This window comes from Melospiza melodia, chromosome 20 (assembly GCF_035770615.1).
Source record: "Melospiza melodia melodia isolate bMelMel2 chromosome 20, bMelMel2.pri, whole genome shotgun sequence".
In the NCBI taxonomy this organism is placed as follows: Eukaryota; Metazoa; Chordata; class Aves; order Passeriformes; family Passerellidae; genus Melospiza; species Melospiza melodia.
In genome coordinates this window covers 2797610-2820771 of record NC_086213.1, presented here as the reverse complement: position 1 = coordinate 2820771, position 23162 = coordinate 2797610, and the positions used below count along the sequence as shown (strand labels likewise).

At 60.4% G+C, this 23162-nt stretch overlaps 2 protein-coding genes across 6 annotated transcripts; one reads left to right on the top strand and one right to left on the bottom strand.

The window, feature by feature from the left end:
* Positions 1-277: 277 nt before the first annotated feature.
* NEFH (neurofilament heavy chain) lies at positions 278-5707 on the top strand. The gene is made up of 4 exons (XM_063173004.1): positions 278-1070; positions 2198-2397; positions 3111-3235; positions 3544-5707. The coding sequence occupies exons 1-4, from the start codon at positions 278-280 to the stop codon at positions 5207-5209; spliced, it is 2784 nt and encodes a 927-aa protein (XP_063029074.1). The 3' UTR covers positions 5210-5707.
* Positions 5708-6581: 874 nt separating this feature from the next.
* On the bottom strand, positions 6582-22535 carry THOC5 (THO complex subunit 5). Of its 5 annotated transcripts, none has more exons than XM_063172930.1 (21): positions 22493-22535; positions 21019-21130; positions 20631-20711; positions 20119-20262; positions 18815-18928; positions 17466-17563; positions 16769-16915; positions 14782-14896; positions 14221-14353; positions 13267-13344; positions 13052-13092; positions 11823-11922; positions 11586-11694; positions 9711-9812; positions 9522-9618; positions 9153-9267; positions 8096-8199; positions 7918-8005; positions 7695-7810; positions 6968-7158; positions 6582-6790 (listed from the first exon to the last, which is right to left on the bottom strand). In XM_063172930.1, the coding sequence occupies exons 2-21, from the start codon at positions 21112-21114 to the stop codon at positions 6727-6729; spliced, it is 2133 nt and encodes a 710-aa protein (XP_063029000.1). In that variant the 5' UTR covers positions 21115-21130; positions 22493-22535; the 3' UTR covers positions 6582-6726. The 5 variants fall into 5 exon arrangements, with proteins under 5 accessions (XP_063029000.1, XP_063029001.1, XP_063029002.1 ...); XM_063172931.1 differs by having other exon boundaries at positions 21079-21130; positions 22493-22499; XM_063172932.1 differs by lacking the exon at positions 20631-20711.
* Between the last annotated feature and the right edge of the window lie 627 nt (positions 22536-23162).

Below are 23162 nucleotides of genomic sequence, written 5' to 3'. Positions count from 1 at the left end.
GGATCTCTCCACTCCCTTCCCGGTGCTCCTGTTTGCTGCTCCCGGGCTCCCGCTGTGCCCCGTGGTCCCCGTTCTCCTTTCGGGGGACAATCCTCTCCTTTCTGCTGCGGCTCCCGCTCCCCACCTGGGCGTGGCACGGTGTCCCCCCGCACCCGCGGGGCTGCGGCGGCGGCGCGGGGCGGTGCCGCTGCCGGTGCCGGTGGCGGGGCGGAGCGGCCGCCCCGAGCGCTATAAAGCGGGCGGCCGCGGCGGTGCCGCAGCGAGGGCGGGGGTCGCCATGAGCCTGATGCTGGAGACGCTGCTGGGCCCCCCGGGGGGGCTCCGCAAGGAGCCGGGCCGCGCCGCCCCGCGCTCCGCCGCCTCCAGCGGCTTCTACTCGTGGCCGGCCCCGGTGGTGGGACGGGCGCGGGGCGCGGGCGGCGGCGGCGGCAGCGCGGCCGCGTCCTCCACCGAGAGCCTGGACTCGCTGAACGGCGAACCGCGGGCGCGCAACGAGAAGGAGCTGCTGCAGGTGCTCAACGACCGCTTCGCCGGCTACATCGAGCGGGTGCGGGCGCTGGAGCAGCAGAACCGGGCGCTGGCGGCCGAGGCGGCGGCGCTGCGGCAGCAGCAGGCGGGGCGCTCGGCCATGGGCGAGCTGTACGCGCGGGAGCTGCGGGACATGCGGGGCACCGTGCTGCGCCTGGGCGCCGAGAAGGGCCAGCTGCGGCTGGAGCGGGCGCGCCTGGCCGAGGACGTGGCGGCGCTGCGGGGAAGGCTGGAGGACGAGGCTCGGCAGCGCTCGGAGCTGGAGGCGGCGGCCCGCGGGCTGGCGCAGCGCTCGGCGCAGGAGGAGCGGGCGCGGGCGCCGCTGGAGGAGCGAGCCCGGGCGCTGCGGGAGGAGGCGGAGCAGCTGCGGAGGCAGCACCGCGCCGAGGTGGGAGCGCTGCTGCGCGGGGCGCGGCCCGAGCTGCCCGCCGAGCCGCCCGCCTCCCTGCGGCCCGGAGTCACCGCCGCGCTCCGCGACCTGCGCGCACAGCTGGAGGGCACGGCCGCCCGCAGCACCCTGCAGGCCGAGGAGTGGTTCCGCGGTGAGTGCCAGGGTGGGGCTGCCCAACATGCCGGTACCTCGCCCGGGACACGCGGGGCTGCCGCGCTCCGGGATGGGCTTGGAGCAAAGGGAGGCCCGAGGGATGCGGAACCCTCCTCCCCCTGTATCGTGTTAGTTACCCCCACCCCGGGAGGTGCAGGGACCCCTCCCAGCTCTGCTGTGCTCCTGGAGGGTGTTGGCATAGCGAGCCCTCCTATATTGTGCTCGGAGAGGGTTAGTGCCCCCCACTCTGGCGGTGTGCAGGGACCTCCCGTACATCCAGCACCCTGGGAGGGCTTCAGGGTGACCCCATCCCTGCCAGCAGAGCCCCAGTGCCTGCGGCTGCCCTGCCCGACTCCCCTCTGCCCCGCAGTGAGTTCCGAGGAGGGTTCCAGGACCGTGTTTTTGGGGTGCCGGACCCCCCTGACGCTGCAGGGAATCGTGCTGGTCCCTCTGAGCCGGGGCGAGACCGGGGGTGCTTGCAGTGCTGGGGGGCGGGACCGCATCCCTGACAGGGAGGGGAGGACAGAGAGTGGCCTTTTTTTGGGGTGGGGGACACAAAGGTGCGGAGGGTGGGGTCGGCACCCCAAAAGCCTCTCGGCACCCCAGGCTGAGCCCCGGGGAGCGCAGGGCGGCTCCAGCACCGCGGACAGCGGAGCTTCAGCACCGCGGGCAGCGGCAGCACCGACCCGGGCGCCCGTCCCGCGGGGCGGGGGCTGCCCGAGGAACAGCAGAATCGCTGCTCCCCGTTCCCGTCCCCTCATTCTGTGCCCCCCCTCGTCCCCTGGGGTGTCCGCAGGGCGCTGCGGCAAAGCCACCGCCCCGCCTCGGGCCAGGGCTGTGGGGCAGGGGGCTGTGGCACAGCTGAAGGGGAGGCGGGGGCTGCAGCGAGGATCTGCACTGGCTCAAGTCCAGCATGGCAGAAACGGCCCCGAGCTCGTCTTGCCCATCCTCCTTGACTTCCCGGCAGAGATGGAGGGAGGGGTGGGGAAGGCAGAGGGCTCAGGGAGCCCGGGGTGGCTCTGCAGAGGACAGGGACGTGTGGCATGGACAGGTTTGGATTTCCCCAAGGAGGGGAGGCTGCAGCCTCCCTCCCCCCCGCCCTGCAGCTTCCCTTTTCCCTCGCAGTGAGGCTGGACAAGCTGTCGGAGGTGGCCAAGGTGAACACGGACGCCATGCGCCTGGCCCAGGAGGAGATCTCCGAGTACCGCCGGCAGCTCCAGGCCAAGACCACCGAGCTGGAGGCCCTCAAAGGGACCCAGGAGTCGCTGGAGAGGCAGAGGCAGGACTCGGAGGAGCGCCACCATGCAGATGTCCTGTCCTACCAGGTGCCGTGGCGCAGCGGGCAGCGGCCCAGGCTGGGGAGGGACCATCCCGCTGCTGGGGTTTGGCTTCAGGGATGGGAAGGAGCTGTGGGACATGCTCGGGGCTGTGTCAGAACTGGCCTTCCCCAGCCCACAGGGACCAGGAACCCAGAGCCTGAGGTGGTGTCCGGGCTGTTGTGTCCCTCAGCTCCCCTGGAGCTGCCCCATGGCTCTGCCTGGCACTGAGCTGCCTGTGAGGATGGGCACAAACGCCATGGAAGTGTGTCCAGGGTTTGGACCACATCCTGTCCTCCAGATCTGGGATGTGAGGGCTGCCTTGGTGGCCTTGGAATGAAGTGCAGTCCCCAGGGTGGTTCTCACCAGCCTCCAGCTGGAGTTCAGTTACCACTGGACTCACTCAAGTCCTAGAAGCATTCCCACAGCGTGTCCCTGCTGGAGGCAGTGCTGGGAGCATGCAGGGGCTCAGCTGGAGTGCAGCTCCTTGCTCAGAGCATGCAGGGCTCCTGCCAGGTCCCCCAAGGCACCAGGACACCCTGGGCGCACCCCTGGCTGTGTCCCCTTCCCTGTGTGTCTGCAGGAGGAGGTGGCTGCAGACTCCTCCGTGAGGACAACTTGGTGCTGGAGACCAGGGGACAGTTCAGGGGTGCTCTTGTGTCCCCCTGCTCCTGGGGACTGTGCCATGTGTCCCCTCCCATTATTGCTCTGTCTGCCCACAGGAAACCATCCAGCAGCTTGACAACGAGCTGAGGAACACCAAGTGGGAGATGGCAGCTCAGCTCCGCGAGTACCAGGATCTGCTCAACGTCAAGATGGCCCTGGACATCGAAATTGCTGCCTACAGGTACAGGGGGGCAGGGGAAGGTGTGTGGGGGGTCTCAGCCAAGTCTGATCAAGGTCTCTTGTTAACACCTGGGCTCCTTTTGGTGAGCAAATCATCCATCCATGGTGGGCAATGTCCAGCTGGGTGACCCCATGGTGTGTGGAGGGAAGGGCAAGGAAACCTGCTCATCCCAGGCCACAGGAGCGGGAGGATCATTCGGGATGGGGCAGGGAGGGAGGTGGAGCTGCAGGACATTGCTGGCAGCTCCTGGTCATGGGGGGGCTGGAGAAGCCATCACTGAGTGCCTTGCCCTGGTTTCTCCCTGGCAGAAAGCTCCTGGAAGGGGAGGAGTATCGGCTCGAGACTGGCATTGGGATGCTCTCCTACCCCGAGGTGGTCCCCAAGCCTCCCAGCATCACCACCAGCATCAAGGTGAAGAGCGAGGAGAAGATCAAGGTGGTGGAAAAATCAGAGAAGGAGACGGTGATTGTGGAGGAGCAGACAGAGGAAATCCAGGTGACCGAGGAGGTCACAGAGGAGGAGGAGGCTGAGAAAGAGGCTGAGGAGGAAAAAGCTGAAGAGAAGGAGGAAGAGGGGGAGGAAGAAGAAGAAGAGGAGAAAGCTGAAGAAGAGGGAGAAGAAAAGGCCAAGTCTCCTGCAAAGGAGGAGGCTGAGTCCCCCTCAAAGGAAGAGGCCAAGTCCCCAGAGAAACCTGAGTCCCCCTCAAAGGAAGAGGCCAAGAGCCCAGCAGTCAAGTCCCCTGAAAAGCCCCCATCCCCCTCAAAGGAGGGGGCCAAGACCCCAGTTGTGAAATCCCCAGAGAAACCTGCAACCCCCTCAAAGGACGAGGCCAAGAGCCCGGCTGTGAAGTCCCCAGAGAAACCCCCAACCCCCTCAAAGGAGGAAACCAAGACTCCAGCTGTCAAATCCCCTGAAAAGCCACCAATGCCCCCTAAGGAGGAGGCCAAGACCCCGACAGTGAAATCCCCAGAGAAACCCACACCTCCCTCAAAGGATGAGGCCAAGACCCCAACAGTGAAATCCCCAGAGAAACCCACACCTCCCTCAAAAGAGGAGGCCAAGACCCCGACAGTGAAATCCCCAGAGAAACCCACACCTCCCTCAAAAGAGGAGGCCAAGACCCCGACTGTCAAGTCCCCAGAGAAACCCCCAGCCCCTTCTAAAGAGGAGGCCAAGCCCCCAGCTGTGAAATCCCCAGAGCCACCTGCAACTCCCTTGAAGGAGGAAGCCAAACTCCCTGCTGTGAAGTCCCCAGAGAAGCCCCCAAGCCCCTCAAAGGAAGAAGCCAAACCTCCAGCTGTGAAGTCCCCAGAGAAAGCCAGATCTCCCATGAAGGAGGAGGCCAAGTCCCCACAGAAAGAGGTGGCCCCAGCCAAGGAGCCAAGCCCTGCTCCAAAGGCCCCGGCCAAGGAGGAGCAGCCCAAGGAGGTGAAGGCTCCCTCCAAGCCTGAGGAGGCTAAGAAGGAGGAAGCTCCCAAGAAGGACATCCCAGCCAAGGCAGAGGAGAAACCCGAGGAGAAACCAAAGGAGAAGGCGGCTGCTGTGCCAGAGCCTCCAGCTCCACAGGCCAAAGAGACCAAGCCAAGCCCCAAACCTGCCGAAGAGGGAAAAGCTGAGGAGGCTCCAGCAAAACCTCAGCAGGAGGTGAGCAAAGCAGCCACCAAGGAGGCTGAAAAGCCAAAGGCTGAGGAGCCCAAGAAGAAAGTAGAAGAACCCAAGAAGGAGAAGGTGGAGGAGCCCAAGAAGGCGGAAGAGCCCAAGAAAGAGAAGGTGGAAGAGCCCAAGAAGGAGAAGGCAGAGGAGCCTAAGAAGGTGGAGGAACCCAAGAAGGAGAAGGCAGAGGAACCCAAGAAAGCAGAGGAACCCAAAGCTAAAGCAAAACCCAAAGATGAGCCCAAAGCCAGTAAGGAACCCCCCAAAGCCGAGGCTCCCTCCAGCAAGGAAGGCACAGCCCCAGAGCCGGGGAAGAAGTGACGGAAAGGTCCCGGGAGCCGCAGGCACCTCCGGGCACGGGAGCTGCTCCGCTCCCTGCCATGGCTGGGCCCGGGGTGGGAGCCCAGGGACCCCCAGGACCCCCAGGCCAGGCTTTCCCTTAGCAATAGGCCTGTGAGAGCCCCTCGGGTGGGCGATTGCTTCCCTCGCAGAACGTGATATTCGCCGAGCGCCACATTTAAACACTTGAATATAACCCAGGGGAAGAGGGGGAACCCCCAGGGGAACCCCACCACCCTTCTCCTCTAAGTGCATTTATTTAATGTATGTGCAATGGATGGATGAGTGCAATGCAGAGCTGTAGCTGCTTGGGGGGGCTGGCGGGGTCCTGCCCTGCCCTGGGGGTGCCAGTCCCTTGGGGCAGAGGTGGGAGAGGCTGGGAGCTGCTGGAATGCTCACAGACACACACGGTGCACCAGGAACCTCAGCCCACTGATCTTTGCTTTCTGTGCAATAACCAAATAAAAGTGCTTACAGAGACACCCTGGCTCTGCTGGCTTGTCCTGGGGAGAAGAAGGGGAAGGAAGGTGGGAATGTGGGGCTGGGATCTGTCACCCAGGGCTGGGGTGGGTGACACGGGGCTTTCCAGAGGGGAAACACCCCACAGCAGGCATGAGGACCCTGTGACCTGAGCATGGAAACAGGGTCAGCCCTGCCATGCTTTCCTAAGGATTTCAGTGTGTTTTTTCCCTTCCTTCTATTTTTAAAGCTGGCTCCCAAGGGCCTGGGAGAGCCTGGTTTAACCCAAGGGCTGCGGCACAGCCTGGCACTGCAGCACCGCACCGAGGGCAGGGCAGGGCTGGGGGGAGTGGGAGAGGGGCTCTCAGCCCTGCTGGGGGAGAAATCACTGCCAGGGGAGCACAGAGAGGCTGGGATGAAGGAGGGACAGTGACAACAGTGACCCTGGGAGGGGGGATGGAACTCCACCTCTGCCAGTCTGGGACCCCCACACAGAGCAGTGCAGGGGAGGGGGCACATCCCAACTCCCTGATGCTAAGCAGGACAAGCCAGGATGTCCCACCCCTCCTCCTGCCTGTGCCAGGACCCCACTCTGCTCCCCTCCAAGGCCAGGGAGCAGAGAAGCCCCCCAGGATGCAGGGATTGTGCTGAGTGGGATGGCAGCCAGCGGGCAAGGACAGGCTGGGGCTGCACTGCGGGCTCTGGAAGGGCTATTTTTAGCCACCTCAGTTTTTAGCCACCTCAGCTCCCCAGTGCCTGTGCTGGGGAGGGAAGTCAGGAGGCAGGAAGCATCCCTGGAAAGGCTGTCAGAGCCCAGGGCTGGGACACAAGGCTTGCTGCAGCCCTCACAGTTCCTTCATCCCAGCCCCTCTGCACAGACAAGGCACCCACACAGTTTTTCTTGAGCTCAGTTTAATCCCTTTGACTACAAAACCTTCAAACAAACCCCAAAACATTGTAAAAGGAGTAGAAATGTCAGGGTGGGAACACCCCTCCCACAGAGTGAACGAGTCCCATCCCAGAGTGAGCCCCAGGGCTGCTCAGCGGTGGCTGAAGAACCCCTGGGGGTAGTTGAACTTGAAGGGCTTCAGGCGCAGGGGACCCCTGGAAGAGGAGAAGAGGGGAGGCTGTGACCACAGGGATCAGGAACCTCCCATAGCACCCACAAACAAGAACCAATTCTGGGGTTACTGTGAGGGCTGATCCCTCTAGGACAGGCTTCCAGGAACAGCAACACCACCACAGTCCCTGGCAGCAGCCTCAGCCCCAGGCAGCTCCCACCTGACCAGGCGCAGACACATCTTCTCCTGGGGGAACTCCTTGGGCCCCTCCACGCTGGGATCGTGGGGCTCTGTCTCCAGGTACACGTCCAGCACCATGCACAGCCGCTGCAGCTGGTTGGTGAGCAGCTGGTAGCCAGGTTTGGGCCCCCACAGCTCCTTGTAGTAGACATTGACCTCGCTCTCCATGGCCTGGAAAACAGGGATGAGGTTGGCACAGGCTTGGATCTCTACCCTGCATTCCCAGGAGTGTCACAGACATCTTTTATGAAAATTCTTTTTTTTAGGATTTTTCCTCTTAAGAAGGTGAGAGGCTTCAGGAACAAAATGTAAACATTGATTATTTGCTGCTGTGGAATGCCACAGGTGGATCTTTAATTAGCTCATGTTAGATGTTTGTAATTAATAGTGAATCACAATGAATCTCAGACAGAGAGCTCGAGCTACAAACTTTTGTTATCATTCTTTGCTATTTTATTCTTAGCTAGCTTTCTAATGAAATCTTTTCTTCTATTCTTTTAGCATAGTTTTAATGTAATATATATCATAAAATAATAAATCAAGCCTTCTGAAACATGGAGTCAGATCCTCATCTCTTCCCTCAACCTCAGACCACTGTGAACATGGTCACAAAGGAGTGTCCAGCCACCAGCTCACCCCAACATTCCCTTGTTATGGGCACAGATCTGCTGGGGACACCCTAAAATGCAGCCCCCACCCCACAGTACCCGAATGTTGTCGTCGTTGCTGCTGTTCCTCTCTCCCTTCCAGTTGAGGCACAGGCTGAAGACAGGAGGCAGCGTGGAATAACCAGGGTTCAGCACCACAGCTGCCTGGAGCTTGGCTGAGCAGGAAAAAGGTGTCACTCACAGGGCCTCCAGCCAGGGGGGCTACCCATGAGGCTGCCCTGGATGAGGCTTGGGAGCTCCCAAGGGAAGGAAAGGTGCCTACCTGTTCCCCTCTCTATCAGGGCCATGTAGTAGAGGTGAGTGTCTTCAGCCAAGCCAGCCTCTATCACATCCTTAGTGTAGGGCAGCTCCTGAGAGAAGGAGGAATGATGGCTGCAGTGCCACGTGGGAGCTGGAAGGGAGCTGGAAGGGAGGGATTCAGCCTCGTGCTCAGCACTTACAGCATAATCCTCATAGGGAATGGCAGTCCACTTCACCAGGCGGGAGACGATCTTGGTGGGGAAGAGCTGCTGGCACTCGCTGGACACGGGCACAACGCCGTGCTCTGAAAGCAAGGACAGGGCTGGGGACACTGCTCTGCCACTGTCCTGCAGTGGGGACACTCCCAAAGCAGGACCTGGGCATGATGTTATCCTCCAGCAGCTCCACCAGGTGCCCAGCAGAGCCCAGGCTGTGATCCCACTGGATCCTTGGGCTGTGATCCCACTGGATCCTTGGGCTGTGATCCCATGGGATGCCTGGGCTGTGATCCCACTGGAGCCCTGGGCTGTGATCCCACTGGAGCCCTGGGCTGTGATCCCACTGGAGCCCTGGCTGCTTGACAGGCACACAACATGCATGGTGTGCAGTTCACCTCCCACCATGTCCCAAATCACCACCCAGCACTGGGATGGCCATTCCCAAAGAGGTGCTGGGCACTGGAAGGGCCACAGCCTTCCTCTGCCACCCAAAATCGGGCAGTTCCTTCATTCCTACAACTCCCAAGGGCTGAGGGAACAACTGAGAATGCTGAGAGTGGCACTGCCACCCATCAAATGTCACATGAGGCAGCTGATGTCACCTCTCCTGTGATTGCTGCTGTTCCACTCTCCCTCCCAGTGCAGGCACTGGCTGAAGATAGGCAGCAGCTTGGAATAACTGGGATCAGGACCACGGCCACCTGGAGCTTGGCTGAGCAGGGAAGAGATGCTTCCCTGCATGAGGACGCTGCCACTGCACCCCTGTCCCCAGAGAAGGGTGAGGAGCCTGGCAGGACTCTGCCACTGCACTCCTGTCCCCAAGGAATGGGCAGGACCCTGCCACTGCACCCCTGTCCCCATGGAAAGGGCAGGGAGCCTGGCAGGACCTTGCTACTACATCCCTGTCCCCAGGGAAAGGATGGGGAGCCTGGCAGGACCCTGCCACTGCACCCCTGTCCCCATGGCAGGGTGGGGAGCCTGGCAGGACCCTGCCACTGCACCCCTGTCCCCATGGCAGGGTGGGGAGCCCAGCACTCACCTAGGGATGCAAACTGCTTGTGCAGGGCCAGGCGGGACTGCAGGCGGCTCCGGAGCAGCTTCACTGTCAGCTCCATGTGGCTGGCACTCAGGGAATTGTCAGCAGCCACTGTGTGCTGTGGGCAGGAGGGATGTCAGGCCAGGAGCCACATCCCCACAGGGACAGGCACCCATCATTCAGGCACTAAAAGGGCTTGGACTGTCACATGTGTGACAGGAAATACATCAGTGTGGCCCCACACACAGATCCAGCCCAGCTCAGCCTGCCCCAGCCATGGTTTGGGGACAGCTGGGGCCAGCAGGGGGACAGGACAGGACCCCAAAGCTCAGCCCAATGTTGTGGGGGAGAAGGGAGGGGTTTGTGCCATGCCTGAGGCTGCTCCTTGGGGAAATGCAGGCCACCCAGCTTCTGCACCCACACGTAGGGGTGTCCCAGCTCTGTCACGTAGTCACTCAGGGTCAGGATGCTGTGGGGACAATGAGGAAGGGTCACATCAAGCAGGGAGGATTTGCTGTGCTGGAGCAAGGGACTAATGGCAATGGCCTGGGTGACACTCACCCCACTTTATCAAACTGGAACTGGTTGGCCGGGTTGGGCGTTTTCCTGCCGTGGTCCCCTGGGTAGAGGCAGTTGAGGAGGGAGTCAGGGGAGAGCAGGTCCCTGGCAGAAAGAGAGGTCAATCAGCAGCAGTCTGGGCTCTGCATCCCTCCATGAACAGGCTCCAAACCCAGAGAAAGGGATTATGAGCTTCATAAGTTCAAGAGCAGAATGACTTTCCCTAATTCCACTCCAAAGGGAGAGCTGTCTCCAGGATGGAAATCACAGGGCCCCAGCTCCTGCTCTTCCAGGAAGCTGCTCCCTCTAGTGCCATGAAATTCCTCTTGTCTGACTACTCACAGGACTGACCAGGCACAATGGGCTGCAGGACTTGGGGTCTGGCTCAAGGCACAGCCTCCCTGGTTTGGGGTAACACAGCCAAGGGCAGCAGGAGGGAGGGAACACCCTGCACAGCATCTCCAGCTGCTGTCACAGAGGGTTTGGGGTGTCTGCAGCACGAAGAGAACCCCAACAGGATGAGGAGGCTGCATATGGGACAGGCTGGGAAGCAGCACCTGCTCCCAGGCAAGCTCAGACCAGCTTTTCCCACCTCCCTCTTCCTCAGGCACCTCCCGTGCCAGAGAGAGCCACCAGAGAGCTGGCAGCTGCTGGGAGCTCCCTGGGCAGGCTCCCAAAGCTGCCACTTCAGCTTTTCCTCACACCAATCAGGCTCTGCAGGCTCTGGGGAGCACAGGCAGCTGCATCTCCGGAGCTCAGGACAAGGTGACCTCAGGAACAGGCAGGTGAGGGAGCTGCCAGGCTCTGCCTGTGGGAGGGAGGCTGAATGTGTCAGCAGGAGAGACTTTCCCCCAGCTCCTGACAGCTCTGGCACTGCTGAGAGGTTCCCAAACTCCCCGAGTCTGGCATGTCATGGCAGAGGAGAGGGGGAGGAAGGTGCTTGGGCTGTGCAGGGCTCCCAGACCCATGGGGGCAGAGGGGGCCCTGCCTGATGAGCTCTGGGCTGTGTAGGGTTCCTGGATCCCACAGAATCACTGCCTGATGAGCTCGAGGCTGTGCTGGGCTCCCAAACCCCACAGAATCACAGCTCAATGATCTCCAGGCTCTGCAGGGCTCCAAAATCCCATTAAATCCCTGCCCAATGATCTCCAGGCTCTGCAGGGCTCCCAAACCCCACAGAATCACAGCTCAATGATCTCCAGGCTCTGCAGGGCTCCCAAACCCCACAGAATCACTGCCCAATGATCTCCAGGCTCTGCAGGGCTCCTGGATCCCAAGGAGTCACTGCCCAATGATCTCCAGACTCTGCAGGGCTCCTGGATCCCAAGGAGTCACTGCCCAATGAGCTCCAGGCCCTGCAGGGCTCCCAAATCCCACAGAATCACTGCCCAATGATCTCCAGACTCTGCAGGGCTCCCAAACCCCACAGAATCACTGCCCAATGATCTCCAGACTCTGCAGGGCTCCCAAACCCCACAGAATCACTGCCCAATGATCTCCAGGCTCTGCATGGCTCCCAAATCCCACAGAATCACTGCCCAATGATCTCCAGACTCTGCAGGGCTCCCAAATCCCACAGAATCACTGCCCAATGATCTCCAGACTCTGCAGGGCTCCCAAACCCCACAGAATCACTGCCCAATGATCTCCAGGCCCTGCAGGGCTCCCAAATCCCACAGAATCACTGCCCAATGATCTCCAGGCTCTGCATGGCTCCCAAATCCCATGGAATCACTGCCCAATGACCTCTAGGCCCTGCAGGGCTCCCGGATCCCATGGAGTCACTGCCCAATGATCTCCAGGCTCTGCAGGGCTCCCAAAGCCCATGAAGTCACTGCTTGGTGATCTCCAGGCTTGCTGCCCACAGGCTCTCCTTACCCAGCACTGATGGCCGTGGTCATCTCCACGGCAGTGGTCACCTTGGCTTTCACTGTCATGACGTTGAGGTTCATCAGGTAGTGGAAGGTCAGGTGAAGCACGTTCTCATCTGCCCACACAGAAGGGGTGACATTGGTGCCTGCTCCAGCTCAGAGAAACCCCTCCACACTTCCAGCTCCTCCCAGGGTGCTGCTGGGGACAGTCCCTGAGCTGCTGTCACACCCCAGAGCCTCTCACCTTTGCACTTCAGGTCCAGGGTGACAGACAAGGGGTGTCTCTTCAGCATCTCCTTGCGTTTGTCGTCCAGCTGCACACCCAGGGTGGGCCTGCGCCGCTTCTGGTGGGGCAAAACAGCTGTGAGAGCCTTCTCCTGCTCCTCACCAACCCATGGACCTTCCCAGCACACAGCTCCTTCCCTCCAGTCCAGCTCCACAATCCCCCAGCGCCAGGGCCACACTGTCCTGGAGAGGGAGAGGAGCAGGATACCCTCACTCAGCTCCAGCTCCTGTCACTCCTTCAGCTCCAGGGAGTGTCTCCACTCCTGGGAGACAAAGCCAAGGACCTGCTGGCCCAAAAGCTTTCCCACTGCAAGAGGCAGAACCTGGAATCACTGAATCCTTTAGGTTGGAAAAGCCCTCTGAGAGCACCAGGTCCAACCACCCCTGCAGCACTGCCAAGGCCACCACTGCCCCACGTCCCCCTGTGCCACAACCACATGGCTGTTCAATCTCTCCAGGAATGGGGACTCCCCCCGCTGCCCTGGGCAGCTGTGCCAGGCTGGACAGCCCTTTCTGTGAAGGAATTTTCCCAATATCCTCCTCTGGCACACTCTTCTTTCCTTTCATCCTGTCCCTGTTCCCTGGAGCACAGCCCGACCCCCCCGGCTGTCCCCTCCTGTCAGGAGCTGTGCAGAGCCACAAGGACCCCCTGAGCCTCCTTTGCTCCAGGCTGAGCCCTTTCCAGCTCCATTCCCTTCTCTGGACATGAGACTCTTCCCCACAGAACATCCCCATACACCTGGCTCTGCTGCTGCTGGTGGCAGTGGAGGCCCAGAGCCCCCTCAGGCTTTGCTGCTGGGAGCAAGCAGCACCTCCATCCTCCCCTCAGCATCCAGCAGGAATTATTTGTAGGACAAACACTTCCTCCAAGGAGTGCTGAACAAGCCCTGGTGCAGAGAATGCTTTTGGCACGGGATGGACACAGATCCCTGTTGGACACAGCTCCCTGCCCTCAGGCTATTTATACAAAGTGGAGCAGCTCCAGCCGGAGCTGCAGGGATGGGACACGAGAGGAGCAGCTCTGTACCCTGCCTGCTCCTGCATTTGGGACACCAGCTGGAAATGGCAGCTCCCTCCTCCCAGGAAAGGTCAGCATTTGACATCACTGCAGTTCCACACACACTCAGAGTGTGCAGGGGCAGCTCCCAGCCCCAGCTCTCCCCAGAGGGGGACAGTGCTGTCCCTTACCGTGGTTTGCTCCTCCTCTGCGTCGGAATCGCTCTCATCATCTGTGCAGAGAGAGAGAGAGGTGTCAGCAGGGACCACTCAGGGCTGAGCTCTCCCACCACCAGCAGGACCACCAGGGCTTTTCCCAAGCCCTGACACCCCTCTCCCAACAGAAGCAGGGTGCCAGGAGCTGCAGGCACAGAGGAACAAGTCCCCAGGGCAACACCACAACTCACCCTGTGAGTCCTCAGGTGGTTTATAAAGGGCCTTGGCTTCCTCCACGCTCCCTTCTATGGCCACCACCAGCTTCTTATCTGCAGAGGAGACAGGAAAACTGAGTCAGCAATCCCATTCCTGCTGCAAAGGCAGTGAGCAGAGCAGCCCTGCCCCTAAAGCTCCTGGTTCCTGGTGAAGGAAGCTCCAGCAAAAGGCCAGTGGGAGAGAGGTTGTCTGGAAGGTTCTGGAAGGCCACCACTGGGCTGGATCTCCTGGGCAGGATGGGGTCAGAAGATGGAAAATGCTGGGTTTTGAGGGACTCTTCCTGGAAACCATAAGGGCCAAATGTTTATTAAGAGCCAGGAGAGGTTTGGATCTGGCTGGGACAAGCAGGAACCTGGTGTGGCCAAGTGCCACCGTGTCCTTCCATGCTCCTCTGGCACTGAGAGGAACAGGTCACACCACAGCCCTCACTACACAGGAGGTGTGCACAGGCCAGTGGGATCCTGACCTCTTCCAGGAAATCCTCCCAGCTCAGGGAGGCTCCAGAAATCCCCCCAAAATACAAAGGGGTGAAGGTTTCTAGGTGAGCTGTGGCAACGGCCTCTACAAGGCCTGGGGTCCCCGGGTGGCACAAGGCAGGGGGTGACAGCTCTGGGGAAGCTGTGACAGCACTGAGCCAGCTCACAGGCTGCTCAGAGCCTGCAAGGACATCCCTGCTGACCTTGGCAAGGGGGGAAGGGGTGGGAAGGGAGCTTCCCAAGCACTTCTCCCAGCGAGGCAGCTGAGCAAACAAGGTTTCAAATGCTGCTGCCTCACTGCGCCGTGGGGCCACCCCGCTGCTCTGTGCTCAGCAGAATCTGACAGCAGAGCAGACAGGGGGAAAACACCCCAAAAAGTGGTGATTGCTGCAGGCAGGAGTGACATCTGGGCCGTGGGGTGCATTGGGGGGGCACTGGCCCCTCGGTGCTCACCACAGGCCTGTCCATAGGCACTGGCCTGGACGAAGAGGACGTAGAGAGGCGGCGGGAGGTGCCGGGCGGTCTCGTACTGCTTGTGAGCCTGGTCGAAGGGCATGAACAGGTACTCCTGCACAGGGAGGGAGGCCTGGGAATGACAGGGAGAGCCTTCATCACTGCGAGGGGAACAGCTCATCCTCCTCACCCTGAGAGAGCAGGAGATGAAGCTGGCACAGCAGTGGTGGTGCAGGGTTAAACATGGAGAGCCCCGGGAAAGGGCTGGCAGCTGTCTCACTGGGAAAGTTTTGGATCTGGAAATAACCCAGCTCCTCCTCCTGTTCCTCCCTCCCAAGGCAGCCACAGGGGGCTGGGACTGTGTTGGGCTCTCCAGGGAAAGGCCCATTTAGCAGCTCCTGCAGCTGCAGTTCTGCAGGAATTGCTGCATAAATAAAAAAGGAAACTCTGGAGGGGTCTCAGATCTGCCCCTTGCCCACCCCGAGTGGGAATGAAACATCTCCAGACCCAAACCAGCCCAGGAGCTGCCCCTCAGTGTGACCTCCTGCAGGGCTCAGGTACCTGCATGATGCTGTTGAGTCGAGGCTGGAGGCTGCTCAGATATTCCTTCTTCACCTCAATCTCCTTCAGGATCTTCTCCTTGCTGGTCAGGCACTCCTTGTATTTCTCTGCCAGCCTAAGGGAGGGAATTCTGTCACTGCCACCCACCACAGCTCTAAACCTGCTGGGGTCCACCTGGATGATGAGCCCCAGCACTCCTGCCCTGACAGAAGGAACCAGGAGAGCTCAGACATGGGGCAAACAGAGCTCCCAACACCAAGGGCAAGGGGAGGCAGAAAGGAACTGATTTGAGATGGAAAACAAACAAGGAAAAGGGGAAGCTCAACCTTGTGCTGTGCTCCAAAAGGGGCAGCAACTGGCTCTTCCCTCAGGAGATGTGCTCCCACACCAGGCTCTGCTGCCAGCAGCCATGACCCCTCTGAGCTCCCTAAGAGGCTTTGTCCCTTCATATCTCCAGAGCCACCTCATGTCACAGAGCCAAGGTTCAACAGAGAAAACCCAGGAAAATGCAAGCCCACCATGATGCTCTGAGCCCTGGATACCTCGTGTTCAGGGAGAACACACCAAAATCCCCTCACTGCTGCTCCCTTCAAGCCCTTTCCCAGCAGGAGCAGGGAACTGGGTATGGAAGTGACCTGCCCAGGACAAGGGTTCTCTGAGGGGGAACAGACCTGACCTTGCAGAACTTGGATTCTGCTTCCAAGCAAAACTGTGTTTGTGGGGGTCAATGCACATCCCAAGAGGCTCCTACACAAGCTCCAGTGTTCACACACCTTCCCAAAACAGAGCTATGAAATCCCTGCACTCCACTCCAAAGGCACCTCGCATAAGGTGGAGAAGAATCCAAAGCCAATCCAATGGGATTGCACAGCTAAAAACACCAACATAAATCATGGATGGATGTCAACAACCCCAACATCATCAGAAAATGCCCACAGCACCACTGGCATCTGCTTGTGAGCAGCTGAACAGGCCATGTCCCACCTCAGCAGTGGTGGGAGAAGGACAGGGGCATTCCTTAGACACCACAGAGTGAGGACTGGGAATTCCAAGGCCTCTCAGCAATTTAATGAGCAGCTGAGGGTCTCATGAGGTTTGCAATGATCAGAGATCTGCAGGTGAACACTCCTCTGCTTGTGTCACAGGGAGAGCCAGCTGGAGGATCCTGCCTGTGCCTTCCACCAGGCAAAAGCAGCCAGGTTTTAGGGAAAGGCTCTGGGAAAAGGAATCATGAAGGGTTGGAGGCACCCAGCACCTCATCTGCTCTGCTGAGCTGCCCTCAGGCTGCACCCACCAGCATGTTCCAACTGATCTTTCCAGAAGGTGCTCCTGGACATTGCCTGCCTGTTATCCAAACACAGGAATGCTGTGTCATGTTTGCTTTTCCCAGGGGGCAAGAGTCAGGGAGCAGCTGAGCCCGGGGACAGCGGTGATGCCAGCAGCAGGACACGGGGCTGTCCCAGCCTGGTGTGGTTGGCAGCTCCACACCATGGCATGGAATGGCAGCAGCTCCAGCCAGGATGGGCTCCCTTTGCTCCTTGGATCACCAGGCAGTGCCAAAGAACTCCCTGACCTATGGAGCAAGGATCCCAGCAAGCCCAGCTCTGCACAGAGGGAATGTCCCAGCCACACAAGAGGGTGTGAAAAGCTTCATCCCTACATCTGCTCTCCCAGCAGCTCTGGGTGTCTGCCCAGACCCCTGGAGCTGGGACATGGAGTGGGACACCCCGAACTGCAGGTGTGTGCCCAGATCCCTGGAGTGGGACATGGAGTGGGGACACCCAGAACTGCAGGTGTGTGCCCAGACCCCTGGAGTGGGGACACCCCAAACTGCAGGTGTGTGCCCAGATCCCTGGAGTGGGACATGGAGTGGGACACCCAGAACTGCAGGTGTGTGCCCAGATCCCTGGAGTGGGACACCCAGAAGTGCAGGTGTGTGCCCAGATCCCTGCAGCAGGAGCAGGGCATGGGAACACCCCTGACCCACCTCTTGCGCTGCTCCAGCTCCCAGTCCAGGCGGGCCAGGGTCTGCTGGTGGGGCTCGGTCAGGGTGATGGCAGGGCGGCTGATCTCAGGGGGGGCCTCCTTGTAGAACTCCTCCAGGCTCACCAGCTCGATCTCCTCGTGTTTGGACCTGCCAGGACACATGGATCAGACCAGGGAAAAGTGGGAAGTGCTCAATGTGTCCCACAGGAGAATGTCCCACTGGTGCTGCCTGCCCTGCTGCTGAGCCACCGCTGCTGAGCAGTGAGCAGAACTTGTTTTGACCTCCATTGTCTGAGCCTAAAGGGGCTCCAGGAGAGCTGGAGAGGGACAAGGGATGGAGGGACAGGACACAGGGAATGGCTGCCACTGCCAGAGGGATATTGAGAATTAGGAATTGTTCCCTGGCAGGGTGGGCAGGCCCTGGCACAGGGTGCCCAGAGCAGCTGTGGCTGCCCCTGGATCCCTGGCAGTGCCCAAGGCCAGGCTGGACACTGGGGCTGGGAGCAGCCTGGGACAGTGGGAGGTGTCCATGCCAAGGCAGGGGTGGCACTGGATGAGCTTTAATATCCCTTCTAACCCAAACTATTCCATGATTAAACACCTGGGGCACCCACTGTGCTCCCACAGTGAATGTGGGAAGAGCTCCCCCACCCATCCCCGACACACCAATGCTCCCTCTGCTCCCTGGCCATGCTCACTTGAATTCCAGGCACTTGGTGATCTCTTTCTGCAGGTGCATCACCTCATAGAGCAGGTTCTGGAGCTGCAGGTGATAGGCATCAACCTTCTGCTTTGCCTGAAACACAGACACAGCCAGAGCAGGGATGGAGCAGGAAAACCAGTCACCAAGACCCCGTCACTACAGCAGCTGGGGACAGCAGGTTTTAGGGTATGCAACAATTTTTAGGGGGAAGAATGACATTTTTAAGGACTGGAGGAGCAAAGGATTGTGACAGGAGACTGATCCTGCTGCTTCCTCACATTTCAAAGCCAAGGCACAGGACAGGGCTCATTTGCTGGGACACACAGAGTCCCCTCTCTGAGAACTCTGGGTATGGAGCTTCCAGGCCAATCATCCCCCCATTGATACACTTGCACAACACCAGACCCTTGAAACAGAGTTTCTGACCTCCTGCTACACTTGAGACAAAAGCAGATACTGCTCCTTCATTATTGATTTATTACAGCTGCCCTGCACCCAGCAGGAGTTTATCAGGATTGGAGCCTGTCTCAAGCTGAAAGGTGTAGCTGGGGCTGTGTGTTCTATCCCCATCTGTCAGAGCTGGGGCAGTTCTCTGCTGTTCCTGGGGCAGTTTTTTCTTTATCTCTCCCACAGCCAACCCTCCCTCCAGGAGATCTCTGCTGTCCATGGCCACTGAGTGTCCCTGCAGGGCTGAGCCAATCCCAGCATCCCATGGGAGATGCTCCGCCCAGGGGAGGAGCCAAGCATTCCTGCCTGGATCCAATCTGAGCCTGGCACAGCACAGCAGCCTTTGCCCCCTGCACTGCCAGAGGAGCAGCTTTCTGCTGCCCTGCATGGCCAGAGGGAGCCCAGGCCCATCTGCAGCAGCCCTGGAGCTGCAGAGGAAAACTCCCGCCTTGTGCAGGATCCCTGCTGCAGCAGAGCCACAGCTGGCACTGCAGGAGGGCTGAGCCCCCATGGCATGGGGCTGGGACACCCCCTGACACACAGGGGGCAGGGACTGCTCTGACTCTGTCAATGTTTTTTTTTTGTTTGTACTATTGCATTTATATTTTTAATTTTCCTACTAAAGAACTGCTATTCTTATTCCCCTATCTTTGCTTGAGAACCTCTTAAATTTAAATTATAATAATTTGTAGGGAGGGGGTTTGCATTTTCCATTTCAGGGGAGCCTTCTGCCTTCCCGTCTGTTCAAACCAAGACAGAGCCTCCCAACAAAGCCCACGACCTGGCTGAGGTGTAACCCCTCACACCACACACACACACAGACCAGTCAGGACCTGCCCCATCTCTGCCCCCCCTAAACCCCAAGCTGCATTCCTCCCTCCCAGCCCCTGCTGGCACCTCGTGGGTCTGGTCCCTGCCCTTCTTGAGGCGGATGTGGGCCAGGCGGTTCAGCTTCTTCAGGGTCATGAAGTGCACGCAGCTCTGCACGCGCCGCTCGTCGATCTCCGAGGCCTGAGGGCAGGAGAGAGGGGTGGCAGCAGGAGGGATGGCTGGCACCTCCTCTGCAGGGGGTTCCTGCCACAAAAAAAGGCTCCATGCTTTGCTGTGGAGCCACATTTATGCCCCTGGGGCTGCTGAGGGAGCCTCCTGCTGCCAGACCACAGGGCTGTGCTGGAAGTAACTGACAGGGGGTCCAGGCTCCTCAGAGAATCACTGCAGCCATTTGCCTCAGCAGCAGGAACAGGGGTGGCTCAGCCTGAGGCACCAGGAGCCTGGGACAAGGGAGGATATTCCATTTCCAGAGCCCAATTCCTGCCCCAGAAGCCTGGGAAACGGAGGCTCTGTTCCATTTCCAAAGCTAAATCCCTGCCCTAGCAGCCTTGGTTGGACAAGGAAGGCTGCTCCATTTCCAGGGGCTCAATTCCTGCCCCAGCAGCCTGGGCAAGGGAGGTTATTTAATTTCCAGAGTTAAATCCCTGCCCCAGGAGCCCAAGGCAAGGGAAACATTTCCAGAGCTCAATTCCTACCCTAACAGCCTTGGACAAGGAAGGCTGTTCCACTTCCAGAGCCCAATTCCTGCCCCAGCAACCTGGGAAAAGGAGGCTGTTCCATTTCCAGAGCTCAATTCCTGCCCCAGCAGCCTTGGACAAGGAAGGCTGTTGCATTTCCAGGGGCTCAATTCCTGTCCCAGCAGCCTGGGAAAGTGTTCTGGGAAAAAGAGGTTGTTCCATTTCCAGAGCTAAATCCCTGCCCCAGCAGCCTGGGAAAGGGAGGTTACTCCACTTCCAGAGCTCAATTCCTACCCTAGCAGCCCTGGACAAGGAAAGCTGCTCCATTTCCAGAGCTAAATCCCTGCCCCAGCAGCCTGGAAAAGGGAGGCTGTTCCATTTCCAGAGCCCAATCCCTGCCCCACCAGCCCAAGACAAGGAAGGCTGCTCCATTTCCAGATCCCAATTCCTGCCCCAGCAGCCTGGCAAAGGGAGGTTATTCCATTTCCAGAGCTCAGTTCCTGCCCCTGGAGCCCAAGACAAGGCAAACTGTTCCATTTCCAGGGTCTCCATTCCTGCCCCAGCAGCCTGGCAAAGGTAGGCTGCTCCATTTCCCTGACTCTGCCCAGGAGACATCACACCTCCTGCTGCCCTTCTCCTGGGATTAACACCAAAGACAGACATGTTACACCCCACGTGGAGGCCTCTCCTCACATTCTCCTTGATGCCCCGGCTCTTCAGCTCCTGGATCTCTGCCATGAGCCTCTGGAGCTCCTGGCAGGTCTCCCTGTAGAGCTCGTAGTCCTTGATGGGGTCGCGCAGATCCACCTCGCTCTCCTCGCTGTAGTACCTGGCATCCTGCCAAGGCAAGAACACTCCTGTGGCTCATCCCTCCCTCTGCAAAGGGCTCTGGGGGACAGGCTGCCACTTCTGCCCATGAATCCCATGGCTTTACACAGGGAGGGGACTCAGCTCCAACAATCCCAAACCCACCAGTCACTAAAACACCTGGCAAGGTCAGGCTGTCTTTAATTGTTATAAATTTGAATTGGCAAATTCAATCTGTGCAGGGCCAGGAGTTGGACTGGAGGATCCTGGTGGATCCCTTCCAACTCAGGATATTCCATGATCTCCATGACCACAGAGGACAATCCAGGAAGGTGATTGCTCCTCCTCCTCCACCCCGCTCCCCACTCTGGCTGATCCTACACTATCCTGCTGCTCACGGGAGGGTTTGAAGGCACCATGCAAATCCCTGAGGGATCTTCCAGCTTTGAGCTCACTCTCCAGAGGAGTGTTTGTGTCTCCTGAAAGAGATGGAAGCAGGTTTAGGAATTCACAGTGGGAGTTTAGGAGGCATTGGAAGCTGGGGGAACTGGATCTCACAATTCATGGAATTCCAGAATGGTTTGGGTGGGAAGGGAGGACTTTAAAGCCCATCCAGTCCCATAGGCAGGGACACCTTCCACCAGCCCAGTTTTCTCCAAGGCCCATCCAACGTGGCCTGGGACACTGCCAGGATGGGGTAGGCACAGCTTCTCTGGGGTTGTTTTCCAGCAGGGAAAGCCAGGCCAGCACAGAGGGGGGTGGGCGGGGCCCTGGGCACGTCTGTACCTGGTCCGTGTCGCCCTTGCCCCGCTTGCCCTCGGCTGGGACCCCGTCCGTGCGGATCACCTTGGGCTTCCTCTTCTTGCTGGACTCGGAGGACATGGTGCTGCCGGCAGGGCTGGGGAGGGAGCACGGGGTGAGCCCGTGGGGGCCAAACCTGCCCGCACCGGGGCTCTCCCGGGCTCCTCCCGCCAGCCCCGCCTGGGCTCTGCAGTGTGCGCTGGGCCTCCCTCCATCCTGCACCTCCCAGCCCTCCACAGCGAGCCCGGGGTCCGCTCCACCACAGCCCCCGGAGCAGCACAGCGAGCCTGGGGTCCGCTCCACCACAGCCCCCCGGAGCAGCACAGCGGGCCCGGGTTCTGCTCCACCACTGCCCCCGGAGCAGCACAGCGAGCCTGGGGTCCGCTCCACCACTGCCCCCGGAGCAGCACAGCGAGCCTGGGGTCCGCTCCACCACAGCCCCCGGAGCAGCACAGCGAGCCTGGGGTCCGCTCCACCACTGCCCCCGGAGCAGCACAGCAGGCCCGGGTTCTGCTCCACCACTGCCCCCGGAGCAGCACAGCGGGCCCGGGTTCTGCTACACCACAGCCCCCCGGCCCCCCAGTGCCACTGAGCTCCCCTGGGACCCCAGGCCCGAGCGCTCAGCCCCTCCCTGAGCCCCCGGACTGCGACTTTTGCCACCTCAGAGCCCTCACAGACTCGGGAGCCTTCGCTCCGCCAGAACACCCCAGAGCCCCGCACATCCATCCCGGAGCGAACTCTCCTGCGAGCCCCCCCAAACCCGGGACACTCCACCTCTCCAGAGCCCAGCACACCGAGCCCAGAGCCCTTCACTCCCTCGGAGCCGTCCCAGACGCTCACGCCGGGGTCTCTTCTCTTCTCCTGAGCCCTCAGAGTCCTTCACTTCCTCAGAACCGCCCCAGACCTCACGCCGGGCACTCTCCGCCCTCCTGAGCCCTCAGAGCCCCGAACACCGGGCCCAGAGCCATTCACTCCCTCAGAGCCACCCAGACCCTCACGCCGGGGTCTCTTCTCTTCTCCTGAGCCCTCAGAGCCCTTCACTTCCTCAGAGCCGCCCCAGACCCTCAAGCCAGGGACTCTCCGCCCTCCAGATCCCCGCACACCGAGCCCAGAGCCATTCACGCGCTCAGAGCCGCCCCAGACCCTCACGCCGGAGACTCTCCGCTTCCCAGAACCCCCAGATCCCCGCACACCGAACCCAGAGCCCTCCACTCCTTCAGAGCCGCCCCAGACCCTCACGCCGGGGACTCTCCGCCCTCCTTAGCCCTGAGAGCCCCGCACATGGGCCCGAGCCCTTAGAGCTCCCCCAGCACGGAGTCTTCGCCCGCCAGAGCAGGACCCTCCAGTTGCACCGAGCCCCTGGCACAGCAGGACACGGACCGCCCGCCCCTCCGCAGCCCCAGGGCCGGGGCCGCTCCCCCATCCCCGGCCGGGGGTCCCGGCTCACCCCGGCACTCACCGCGCCTCGCCTCCGCGCCTCCGGAAGTGACGTCACGGAGCACCGAGCGCGGGGCGGAGCGGCGGCCGCTGCTCCCGGCGCCCCCTGGCGGACCGGGCACCCTGGAGGACCCGCGGGGGGTGTGGCTTCATGAAATGGGCGTGGCTTAACAAAGGGGCGTGGCTTAACAAAGGGGCGTGGCCACACTGAGCCCTCCACACTGGGGACACTGGTGGGACTGGGGGGGGGTCCTGGGGCAGAAGGGCACCCACAGGAATGGGGGGAGCTTGACGAGGGGTCCCAGAAGCACTGATGGGTGTCCATGGGCTGGGATGGGGTCCCTGATGGTACTGGGGTTACCCATGGGCTTGGCATGGGGTCCCTGGCGGCACAGAGGGTACCCATGGGCTTGGCATGGGGTCCCTGGTGGCACAGGGGTTACCCATGGGCTTGGGATGGAGTCCCTGATGGCACTGGGGGTGCCCAGAAGACTGGGATGGGGTCCCTGATGGCACTGGGGTTACCCATGGGCTGGGGATGGGGTCCCTGATGGCACTGGGCTACTCATTGGATGGGAGGGCTTGGGATGGGGTCCCCAATGGCACTGGGGGTACCCATGGGCTTGGGATGGGATCCCCAATAGGATGGGGGGCACATAGGATCTTGGGAGGGGCACAGGATGGAGTCATTG

Coding starts and splice junctions, on each gene's coding strand:
- NEFH (XM_063173004.1), top strand. CDS start 278: ATGAGCCTGATGCTGGAGACGCTGCTGGGCCCCCCGGGGGGGCTCCGC. Junction 2,398..3,110: donor CAGATGTCCTGTCCTACCAG/GTGCCGTGGCGC, acceptor GTCTGCCCACAG/GAAACCATCCAGCAGCTTGA. Junction 3,236..3,543: donor ATCGAAATTGCTGCCTACAG/GTACAGGGGGGC, acceptor TCTCCCTGGCAG/AAAGCTCCTGGAAGGGGAGG.
- THOC5 (XM_063172930.1), bottom strand. CDS start 21,114: ATGTCCTCCGAGTCCAGCAAGAAGAGGAAGCCCAAGGTGATCCGCACG. Junction 20,263..20,630: donor TGGTGCCTTCAAACCCTCCC/GTGAGCAGCAGG, acceptor TTGCCTTGGCAG/GATGCCAGGTACTACAGCGA. Junction 16,916..17,465: donor ACCAAGTGCCTGGAATTCAA/GTGAGCATGGCC, acceptor GTGTCCTGGCAG/GTCCAAACACGAGGAGATCG.